Genomic DNA, 12431 nt, shown 5'->3' on the forward strand with positions numbered 1-12431 from the left:
AACGCAAACCGAACTATAATGAGGACCAAACAACCGAACCATGGTCCTCTTGAAAAGTTGGGACTCGGTTCGTTTCAAAGTGGACCATGGTTCGTTTGCTGTTGGTGTGAACGCAAAACGAACTTTATATAGTATCTAATCTAGAGCAAATGACTGAAATGAGTGACCGGTGCCTAGTAGCGGCGGTCGCGCGACCCAACTTGACAGCGCCAAGTGACAGCTTGCGCGCGACCCAACTCAAATGAATGACAGGCGCGCGGACAGTCTCTCTCGTCCTCTCTCTCTCTCTCTGCCTCTCTCTCTCTTCCTCTCTCTGTCTCTCTAGACTGGCGCCGCGCGCGGACAGTCTCTCTCGTCCTCTCTCTCTCTCTCTCTCTGCCTCTCTGCCTCTCTCTCTCTCTTCCTCTCTCTGTCTCTCTAGACTGGCGCCGCGCGCGGACAGTCTCTCTCGTCCTCTCTCTCGCTCTCTCTCTCTCTCTCTCTCTCTCTCTCTCTCTATATCTCTACTCTCTAGTCGACTTGCGCCACGCCCACGCTCGTAATGACAGTATCTCTCTGCTTTATCACAAGAGACGCTGTCGGCAACTGTTATGTTTGTGAGTGCTAGTCCAATAGATGAACGACTTGGCGACAGCATGTCCTTTGTTTACAAATTAGATCCGCACCAAACAGGATAGTGTGAACGCAGACCAAATCAAACAATGTATCATTTTCACATTTGGTCCACCAGAAAGTCCGGACTATCCACGGAAAGTCCGGACTTTCAGATGTGAACACACCCTCAGAAGGAGCTTCTATCCCCACCATCAGGATGCTCAATGACAATGACACTATGTAACAACCCATCATCATTCTACACTCATTGCACACACATCCACATGTACACACTCACTTTAAACAAACACTCACCTTACCACTCACTTTACTCACTTTAGACACTTTAAATGTATCTATTATTAAAGAGATTTGCACTACATTCATACTAGGGCTGTCAGTTTATAGCGTTAATTAGATTAATTAATTACACAGCAAATTATCGCGTTATGAAAATTACCTCAAAATTAATTAAAATTACATAATTTTTTTTATCTCATTCATTCCATAAGAACGTAGAATACACATTTACAGACTTTTTTTTTAATATGGTCCATTTGCATGTTCTTGGTATCTGATTCTAGGGACATCTATGGATCTCAGGGAATGTATTTCCAGTGTCAGAAATACTGTGTCTGTTACTAGGCTTGAGTAAATTGTAATGAACCAAATGAGAATATCAATAAAAAAATGGTATCTTTGACTGTGAATAACACCATGCTAAAATTGACCAGACCTGACAAATCTAAGAAAATGAATAAATGGAAGATGATTAAACAGAAGGTTTTTGAAATTTTTGAAATATAATTATAGAATATCAGGCCTAAAATGGTTATGCGATAAAAATGTGATTAATTAGATTAATTAATTACAAATTCTGTAATTAATTAGAAAAAAAATGTAATCGCCTGACAGCACGAATTCATACCTAATTTGCACCCTACCCTAAGTTTTGTACCTCTGAATTCTACCTCACTGTTACTCATTTGACTCTGTATTGTATATACCGGTATGTATATTGACTTTACTTACTTTTTAAGGCTGTCAAAGTTAACGCGTTAACACACAATTCTATTAACAACACTATTTTTTTAACGGGGACACGCATTATAAATGGCTTTTTCTGTGTTTAGCATGTTTTTATAGTAATACAGAGAGGGGGAGAGAGGGAGAGAGAGGGAGAGAGAGAGAGAGGGAGGGAGAGAGAGGGAGAGGGAGAGGGAGAGGGAGACTCAGAGAGACTCTTCTGTCTGGGAAACAAACCGCGCGCGGGGAAGCAGCAGTAGCACATACTCATTTACACAGTGCTTATGGGCAGAGCCAGGCCAACACAGCCTGAAATCCAAAGTGAGAAAAATGTGGCTTTGATTAGAAATATAAAACAATGAATTTTTTTTAATAAAAGCTTACAGATGTGTTCAATAGACTCACAGGAATTGTGTAAAGTTGCCCAAATAGTGCTAGGAATAGCAATGCATGCCCCCTTTAACTCATGATTAACTTTTTAGAAAAAGATTATAATTCACATTTCTTTTATTTTTTATTTTTATTTTTTTAACTAGCCTTCACTCGGGTGTATTATTGATACTCTCATTGATACTATGTTTGTTTCTGACTGAGAAGTGTGTGTGTGATAGATGAGAAAGAGCTGGGAGAGTGTGTGTGAGAGAGAGAGAGAGAGAGGGGGGCGGGGGTGTGAGTCCTCAGCCCTTGTGTGGGTGAATGTAACAAGTTCCTAACGTTTTCTTTCCCCTATTATTTCATGCACACTTTATTCATTGTTTTATTTTATTTTAAGTAATTTTGTGCATCACTCTGTTTTGAATTTGATGCACATTTGTAATGCATGAGGGTCATCCTTTTGTGTTAAATGGCATGGCTGCATAAAGCAAGCATTTGTTGACTCATGTTGATAAGAGTATTGGAACTTGAAAAATATCCGTTTAAGGTAGATACAAAAATAAAGTTATAAAGTTAACTATGGACAATCATGCGATTAATCAGATTAAATATTTTAATCGATTGGCAGCACTACTTTTACTTACTTTCTTTTTACTGTATGTAGCACACTCTCAGGGGCTCATACAGAAACAAGCATTTCATTATAAAGTATTCTGTATTTTGTTGTGACGAATAATAAACAAACTTGAACTTGAAAAATTAGTAATACAATGTTGTACTAATGAATGGTGTGTGTGCATGTCCTAGGTTTGGCAGTGTGTCTACAGAGGGTGTGTACTCCTCTCCTATCCAGAATAAGGGCAAACGGTTCAACGCCATGCTGGCAGCACTGACTCCCACCAGACTGGGGCTCACCGTACAAGCCATGGCCGCAATGAAGGTAGGGTGTCTGTGCGTGTGTGTGTTAGGGCGGTTCAGTAGTCAAATTTGTATACGTTTCTTAAAATTGTAATATTGAAATTCTTCCTGGTGGCCCTAGTGTGTGTGTATCCTAGCTACATTATGTACAGTAACTCATTCCAACTGGACTTGAGGCTCATTTTCCAGGCTATGTGAATATACCCTCCCCCCTGGCTTCACGATAATGTTTCTAGATTCATCATGGCCGGTCAGACCTAGAGGGGCAACACCTGCAGTGCAGACGGGGCTTCTCTCCGATAGGCTATCCACCGTTTCACTTCCTGACCCCTGGTCACGGAAGGATGCTCTGCAACACGAGCAACATGGCAGAGCATAGAGAGAATGGTGACATTTGGATATAATGTTTACCAGTAGGCCTAAATGCCAAGTATTTCTGAAACCCTATTGGCAATTTGAGCGTAATTAACTCTTATTTCATATTAAATAATAATCATATTGCTTTAGTTGTCAGAGTAGTGTTTCCCATGCCTCCTATGAGGGGCGTAACATGTGACAGTGAGTGACCACTAGGGGGCAGTGTTTCCATCTTCAGTACATCTCCATCTCATGGCACCATCATTATGGACACGTCTGCTTTAGGCTGGATGTACTGTATTACTCCTGGTCAGCTGGTACAGTAGAACCTCGGGTACAGTAGAACCTCTGGTACAGTAGAACCTCTGGTACAGTAGACAGTAGAACCTATGGTACAGTAGACAGTAGAACCTCTGGTACAGTAGACAGTAGAACCTCTGGTACAGAGTAGAACCTCTGGTACAGTAGACAGTAGAACCTCTGGTACAGTAGAACCTCTGGTACAGTAGACAGTAGAACCTCTGGTACAGTAGAACCTCTGGTACAGTAGACAGTAGAACCTCTGGTACAGTAGACAGTAGAACCTCTGGTACAGTAGACAGTAGAACCTCTGGTACAGAGTAGAACCTCTGGTACAGTAGACAGTAGAACCTCTGGTACAGAGTAGAACCTCTGGTACTGTAGACAGTAGAACCTCTGGTACAGTAGACAGTAGAACCTCTGGTACAGTAGACAGTAGAACCTCTGGTACAGTAGACAGTAGAACCTCTGGTACAGAGTAGAACCTCTGGTACTGTAGACAGTAGAACCTCTGGTACAGTAGACAGTAGAACCTCTGGTACAGTAGACAATAGAACCTCTGGTACAGAGTAGAACCTCTGGTACAGTAGACAGTAGAACCTCTGGTACAGTAGACAGTAGAACCTCTGGTACAGAGTAGAACCTCTGGTACAGTAGACAGTAGAACCTCTGGTACAGTAGACAGTAGAACCTCTGGTACAGTAGACAGTAGAACCTCTGGTACAGTAGACAGTAGAACCTCTGGTACAGTAGACAGTAGAACCTCTGGTACAGTAGACAGTAGAACCTCTGGTACAGTAGACAATAGAACCTCTGGTACAGAGTAGAACCTCTGGTACAGTAGACAGTAGAACCTCTGGTACAGTAGACAGTAGAACCTCTGGTACAGTAGACAGTAGAACCTCTGGTACAGTAGAACCTCTGGTACAGTAGACAGTAGAACCTCTGGTACAGTAGACAGTAGAACCTCTGGTACAGTAGACAGTAGAACCTCTGGTACAGTAGACAGTAGAACCTCTGGTACTGTAGACAGTAGAACCTCTGGTACAGTAGACAGTAGAACCTCTGGTACAGTAGACAGTAGAACCTCTGGTACAGTAGAACCTCTGGTACAGTAGACAGTAGAACCTCTGGTACAGTAGACAGTAGAACCTCTGGTACAGTAGACAGTAGAACCTCTGGTACAGTAGACAGTAGAACCTCTGGTACAGTAGACAGTAGAACCTCTGGTACAGTAGACCCTCTGGTACAGTAGACAGTAGAACCTCTGGTACAGTAGACAGTAGAACCTCTGGTACAGTAGACAGTAGAACCTCTGGTACAGTAGACAGTAGAACCTCTGGTACTGTAGACAGTAGAACCTCTGGTACAGTAGACAGTAGAACCTCTGGTACAGTAGAACCTCTGGTACTGTAGACAGTAGAACCTCTGGTACAGTAGACAGTAGAACCTCTGGTACTGTAGACAGTAGAACCTCTGGTACAGTAGACAGTAGAACCTCTGGTACAGTAGACAGTAGAACCTCTGGTACAGTAGACAGTAGAACCTCTGGTACAGTAGACAGTAGAACCTCTGGTACTGTAGACAGTAGAACCTCTGGTACAGTAGACAGTAGAACCTCTGGTACAGTAGAACCTCTGGTACTGTAGACAGTAGAACCTCTGGTACTGTAGACAGTAGAACCTCTGGTACTGTAGACAGTAGAACCTCTGGTACAGTAGACAGTAGAACCTCTGGTACTGTAGACAGTAGAACCTCTGGTACAGTAGACAGTAGAACCTCTGGTACAGTAGACAGTAGAACCTCTGGTACAGTAGACAGTAGAACCTCTGGTACAGTAGACGGTAGAACCTCTGGTACAGTAGACGGTAGAACCTCTGGTACAGTAGACAGTAGAACCTCTGGTACAGTAGACAGTAGAACCTCTGGGCCTCATGAGGACGTTACTCTCTGTCAGTGGGCCACATTCTGGAGGTTGTGACACTTCAACAAAAACAGTTCTGAACATGACTTGTGTGTGTGTGTGTGTGTGGGGGGGGGGGTGTGTGGATGGAACGAGGTGTTCTCAATGGTAAACAAACACACACACAAATGATCGGTTGCCTCGTTATTGGTGGCTCACATACAGTATGACCATACAAGAGAGTAAACTGCCACCTGCTGGACAAAGCCCACATTGCCTTCATTTGGATGACATTTCAAATAGTGCCAAGCCAAAAAAGAAAAGTTGTATTATTATTATTTATACTTGATATCATTATTTATAATATCGATTGACTTGGTCTACTGCTGTAGTTTCTGAGAAGTGAACGTTTTGACTTTTCTGCCTTTTTGCCAGAGCTTTCCCATAATGTTGCCGTGTTCCTCTAATTATAGTTAATCATTACTATTATTTTGTAAATGATTAGGTTGCAGACTGCAGTTCTCTTGTTGGCCAGTGGGGAACATGAGAACATGTCTAATCGACACAACTGTGATCATATCAGTCCACAACTGAATAATGTTTGTTGTTTGGTTCAACAGCTGGGCCTCATCATTGCTGTCCGATACAGTCACAGGTACTGTAGAAAACACACGATACATTTTCTTATTGCATTTTTTTTGTACAACAATGTAAAACAATATATATATATATTCTGATTTTGAAATCATTCAGATTGGACATTTCAAAGCAACCGTTTACGTCCGAATCAGAAAAGTCTTTATTGCCAAGAAAGCTTGCATACAAGGAATTAGTCCGGGTCATGTGGTGCATCAACATTAGCGGACAATATCACCACTTACAAAGCAAATAGGAGTAAATACATGTGTAACAGAGCTGTGCAATTGTGCAAAAAAAAATGTAGATGCTCACAGTTCTGAGAATATGTGCAAATATAATAATCCAGGAAGGGTGTGTTAATGTAACACATTGTGACAGACGCTTATGTAACGTATAGACCGACATTACCTGAAGTGAACCGCTCTTACATGCCCCAAAGCATGTAGTCTGAATATAATTTTTGACCTGCCCAGAAAGACCCTGCCCTACCTGTCCCTACCTGTCTCTACCGGTCTCTACCTGTCCCTACCTGTCTCTACCTGTCTCTACCGGTCTCTACCTGTCTCTACCTGTCTCTACCTGTCCCTACCTGTCTCTACCTGTCTCTACCTGTCTCTACCTGTCTCTACCTGTCTCTACCGGTCTCTACCTGTCCCTACCTGTCCCTACCTGTCCCTACCTGTCTCTACCTGTCTCTACCTGTCTCTACCGGTCTCTACCTGTCTCTACCTGTCTCTACCTGTCTCTACCTGTCCCTACCTGTCTCTACCTGTCCCTACCTGTCCCTACCTGTCTCTACCTGTCTCTACCGGTCTCTACCTGTCTCTACCTGTCCCTACCTGTCTCTACCTGTCTCTACCTGTCCCTACCTGTCTCTACCTGTCTCTACCTGTCTCTACCTGTCTCTACCTGTCTCTACCTGTCTCTACCTGTCCCTACCTGTCTCTACCTGTCTCTACCTGTCCCTACCTGTCTCTACCTGTCTCTACCGGTCTCTACCGGTCTCTACCGGTCTCTACCTGTCTCTACCTGTCTCTACCTGTCCCTACCTGTCTCTACCTGTCTCTACCTGTCTCTACCTGTCTCTACCTGTCCCTACCTGTCCCGTTGCTCATAAATAACACGCTCTGCAAAGAGCCTATGTAGCTATAGCTATGTGTGCAGCTCGTTGTCTCAAGCCTCTCTACCGCGCTCGTCCCCCGGTCGTAAGGTAAAGCCACGCTAGCCAGGGGCTAGCCACTCTCCAAGACATATACACCAGGCGTTGCATGGCCAAGGCTAAGAGAATAGTCTAAGACTCCAGTCACCCAAACAACTGCCTCTGCACTGCTGTGATCAGGCAAGCGCTACCGGAGTCTCATGGCCGGTACAGAGAGACTCAGAAGGAGCTTCTATCCCCAGGCAAGCGCTACCGGAGTCTCATGGCCGGTACAGAGAGACTCAGAAGGAGCTTCTATCCCCAGGCAAGCACTACCGGAGTCTCATGACCGGTACAGAGAGACCCAAAAGGAGCTTCTATCCCCAGGCAAGCGCTACCGGAGTCTCATGACCGGTACAGAGAGACCCAACGCTGCTTCTATCCCCAGGCAAGCGCTACCGGAGTCTCATGGCCGGTACAGAGAGACTCGGAAGGAGCTTCTATCCCCAGGCAAGCGCTACCGGAGTCTCATGGCCGGTACAGAGAGACTCAGAAGGAGCTTCTATCCCCAGGCAAGCGCTACCGGAGTCTCATGGCCGGTACAGAGAGACTCGGAAGGAGCTTCTATCCCCAGGCAAGCGCTACCGGAGTCTCATGGCCGGTACAGAGAGACTCAGAAGGAGCTTCTATCCCCAGGCAAGCGCTACCGGAGTCTCATGGCCGGTACAGAGAGACTGAGAAGGAGCTTCTATCCCCAGGCAAGCGCTACCGGAGTATCATGGCCGGTACAGAGAGACTCAGAAGAAGGAGCTTCTATCCCCAGGCGAGCGCTACCGGAGTCTCATGGCCGGTACAGAGAGACTCAGAAGGAGCTTCTATCCCCAGGCAAGCGCTACCGGAGTCTCATGGCCGGTACAGAGAGACTCAGAAGGAGCTTCTATCCCCAGGCAAGCTCTACCGGAGTCTCATGGCCGGTACAGAGAGACTCAGAAGGAGCTTCTATCCCCAGGCCATCGGGCTGCTCAATGACTCTATGCACCACTAACCCATCCAGTCTACATGCATGGCACACACTCACTTTAAACACTCACCTTAACATTCACTTTAGACACTTTAAACGCTTTTTTTTTAACACTACCTTTTGTAGTTTAGTTTTATATTTTGTATTGTGTTTGGTCTTTATTCATTTAACTTTTTTTTTTACTGTATGAAGCACAATCTTTGGGGGCTCATACAGAACCAAACATTTCACTGTATTGTACATGTACCTTATGTGACAAATAAAACAACTTGAACTGACCACGGTCCGTTTACTGAATCGGAGAGGAAACGCTAACCGGTCAAAACATACCATTTTTACTAGGGATGCACAGATCCGATATTGATATCGGATATCGGGCCCGATATCACAAAAATAGCTGGATTCGGTATCTGTAAAAAAATATATATATATACTGTATATATATCGGCATTCTTTTATAATTTTTCTTTTGCTGTTTCCTTGCACAAAAGAATGATCCCAGTCTCTTCCACACAGTGATTTTTTTGTTCAAGGCCCTCGACCTGGCATATCGTGCAGCGAAGGGAACGGCTCCCGCCTACCTCCGGTCAATGGTCTCTAACTACACACCCTCAAGACCCCTACGCTCTGCATCTTCTAGCTGCCTCAGACCTACTCCTATCCAAGCTCCGGGGAGGGTCATCAAAGAGAAGTCGCCTATTCTCAGTCCTTGCCCCACAATGGTGGAACGAACTTCCCACCACAGTTAGGACAGCCGAAACCCGTCCAATCTTTCACCGTCGACTAAAGACGCACTTCTTCAATCATTATCTGAAATAATCTTTTTTTTTTAAATAAATCTAACCCTAACTAACCTTACTGTCATGCACTTGTCCTAATATACTAACCTACACTATAGCACTCAACACTTTGATGAACATTGTTACTCAGCTGATAGAGTTGTACCCTTCCTGCTGTCTTGTTGTACAAAACTTGTAAGTCGCTTTGGATAAATGCGTCAGCTAAATGACTAAATGTAAGTGAGGCAAACAGTTTATTAATTGAACAATGGGTATTTACATTTAGTCATTTAGCTCACTCTTTTATCCAAAGCGACTTACAAGTTCTGAACGGCAAGTCATCAGGAAGGGTACAACTCTATCAGCTGAGTAACAATGTTCATCAAAGTGTTGAGTGCTACAGTGTAGGTTAGTATATTAGGACAAGTGCATGACAGTAAGGTTAGTTAGGGTTAGATTTTTATATATATTTTTTCATTTCAGATAATGGTATCGGATCGGTACTCTGTATCGGCCGATACCCAAAGCCAGGTATCGGTATCGGGACTGAAAAAGTCGGATCGGTGCATCCCTAATTTTTACATCTTCATTTGGATAATGTGATCGAAATTAAGATTGTAGAAATTGTACTGCATGGACTGACCACTGGGATACGGAGATCCTTGTTTGCTAACGCTAGGCTTCTAATGGAGACATTAGTCATACAAACCAAGTACAGGTTTTGTTTTTTTATTTCCCCAGGAACTCGTTCACGCCACTTAACATATACGAATATATTAATTCCCAACCAGAGAGAAACTATTGTTTTACTTATTTATATGGTTATTAGGCGCTAAAACTTTCATATTGAATGGATGAATTCTTTATTGCCTATACAGACTCACCGGCACCTTGTTTACACTGTTTATTTTTCTCTTATTTATATATTCAGAGTTAATTATATTGTTTACACTGTACATCTTTCTCATTTTTATATTCAGATCAAATTATATTGCCTATATTTATGTCTTTCTACAATGACCCTGCCCATACCTGTACCCCCCTCCCCCATGCTGCTATGACACCCGCATTTCCACAAGGGGATCAATATTTTATCTTATTATCAAAGGTTTACTCTACCCCTTTTGACAGAGGTGGTTTCATGAGGTACGTTTTTTCTGATCAAGCCATTATTCAGATTATTAGTGGAATATTAAGGTCGATGTAAACAGTCATTGCTGAACCATAAAAGTAAGATTTATTTTTAACCGTTAAGTTGGAAGTGAGCACCCAACTCATTCAATTACCTTATTTTACCTTTTGCTGTGTGTGCATGGATGATAATAATAATTAATAATAATAATAATAATAATAATAATAATAATAATAATAATAATAATAATAATGCAGGACTTCTTTAGAGGTCTTTATTCGGCATGCAGCGAACTGGGACATGCAATGGGAGCGGCACACACTGGAATACACACACACGCACATGCATTGTCTTTTTTCTCAGTCGCCGATGCGATTGAGCTCTGCGCTTAACCCATCCCGTCGGCCTGATTACTTTTACCAACGGATTTCCAGTTCCGTGTTCGCGTTCTGCGACCTGATTGGCCACTGACGTTTCTGGGCGTGTGACATCTGCGCCAATCGTGTGACGCCTGTTTCTATCACTGGTTAAGCTTAGGCACTCTTTCAAAGTTGGTTAAGGTTAGAGTTTGTCTTAGAGCAGGGCGATAGAACACCAGCCCTGATTCCAAACTCTAACCTTAACCAACTTCGAAAGAGTCGCCTAAGCTCAACCAGTGATAAACTAGGCGTTAGAAACGTCAGTGGCCAATTAGATCGCACCAGAAACGTCAGTGGCCAATCAGATCGCAGAACGCGAACGCGGAACTGGAAATCCGTTGGTAAAAAACTAGGGACTTATCCCGTCGTCCTTCCCTCCAAGGGCAGCCAGGAGCAGACAGGGCGTCGACGAGGGGCCGCGCCCGGGGACCAATCCAAGTGTGTGTGTGTGTGTGTGTGTGCTTGTGCAAGAAGTGTAGTGGAGGGGTTTTCTCTGAGGTTGGCATCCCCGAAACGAGGGAGAGAGAGAATGTGTGTGTACCACTGAGAACACCCTGTTCTATTCAACCACAAACTGGAAGCATTGTGTTGTTGCTCTGCAGCCTCACGTGTGTGTGTGTGTGTTCTGGTGAAGTTTCCACTGTGTAGGTGGGTGAGAAGTATGGGGGGGTTTCTCTGAGGTTGGTATCCCCGAAACACCCCAAGAGAGAGCGAGAGGGAGAGAGAGAATGTGTGTGTGTGTGTTTGGGGGGGTAAACACAACTACTCAAAACTAAAAAAAAAAAAAAGAGAAGAAAGGGGTTAATAAGGAGAGATGATGATGAAATACCATGGCTGAAATAGAAATAGTTCTTCTTTGTGTGGTTGGTAAACATACAGTTGTATTATGTCCAGCTTCAGTTACAGCTAGTTTTTCTTGTAAACGACTCAAACCTTTTTTAATTTGTTATTCACATTTCCACCCAAATAGACGAGCGGTTTTCTATTGTTGTTTTCTAGTTTCCAAGCTGAATAAATCTGCCTCATGTAACCTCCTCAAGAGTCCATTGTCACCGTTTTTCTTTCATGCTCTCGTACTGTTCATATCACATTGAGCCTCACCTTTTAGATTTTTTCGAGGAAGATCGTATTGACCAATCAATTAGAAGAACAAGGGCCCGTTCACACGCTTCCAATGCACTCTCTTTGTGTCCCACGTCACCCTCATGCTCCGGGCGTGCGTCCGCCCCATACGCTCTGCACGAGAAAATGGTTAGAATACTTTCTAGAGAGGTCATAATGTTGGAACTCTCCACGGCGAGGTTGAAGAGAGCCAGGCCTGGGACGGTGGAGATGTGGAAGGGAGCTGCCTCCATGGTGGGGAACCTATTAGGTAAATTAGCTAAATTAGAAATTTAAAAGAGAGGACTCTGCACACCGAGACCGGGGAGGGACGGAGGGAGCGGACGAGCTGCAGAGGGGAGGGAGTGGAGGGAGTGGAGATGGCTTGTGTTTTGGTTTTATCTTTTCTCTGCTCTCTCGTCCCCGCTTTCTCTCTCTCTCTTTCTTAATCTCCCTCTTTGTCCCTCTCTTCTCTCTCTCTCGTCCTCGCTTTCTTTCTCTCTCTCTCTCTCTCTCTTTCTTAATCTCCCTCTTTGTCCCTCTCCCTCTCTTCTCTCTCTCTCTCGTCCTCGCTTTATTTATCTTTCTCTTCCTCTCTCTGTCTCTCTCTGCCGGTCTCTCTCTCTCTTCTCTCTCTCTCGTCCTCACTTTCTCACTTTCTCTCTCTCTTTCTCTCTCTCTCTCTCTCTCGTCCTCGCTTTCTTTCTCTCTCTTTCTCTCTCTCTCTCT

The 12431-nt window shown here is 44.0% G+C and overlaps 1 protein-coding gene across 1 annotated transcript in view; it reads left to right on the plus strand.

Moving 5' to 3' along the window:
• acoxl (acyl-CoA oxidase-like) overlaps positions 1-12431 on the plus strand; it is a 137367-nt gene that overhangs the window by 57251 nt on the left and 67685 nt on the right. The window contains exons 9-10 of the mRNA XM_084321692.1: positions 2803-2935; positions 6094-6128. Of these exons, the coding sequence (XP_084177818.1) occupies positions 2803-2935; positions 6094-6128 (168 nt within the window). The remainder of the gene's footprint in view (positions 1-2802; positions 2936-6093; positions 6129-12431) is intronic.

Source organism: Notolepis coatsorum (assembly GCF_963971535.1).
Source record: "Notolepis coatsorum genome assembly, chromosome: 9".
NCBI lineage: Eukaryota > Metazoa > Chordata > Actinopteri > Aulopiformes > Paralepididae > Notolepis > Notolepis coatsorum.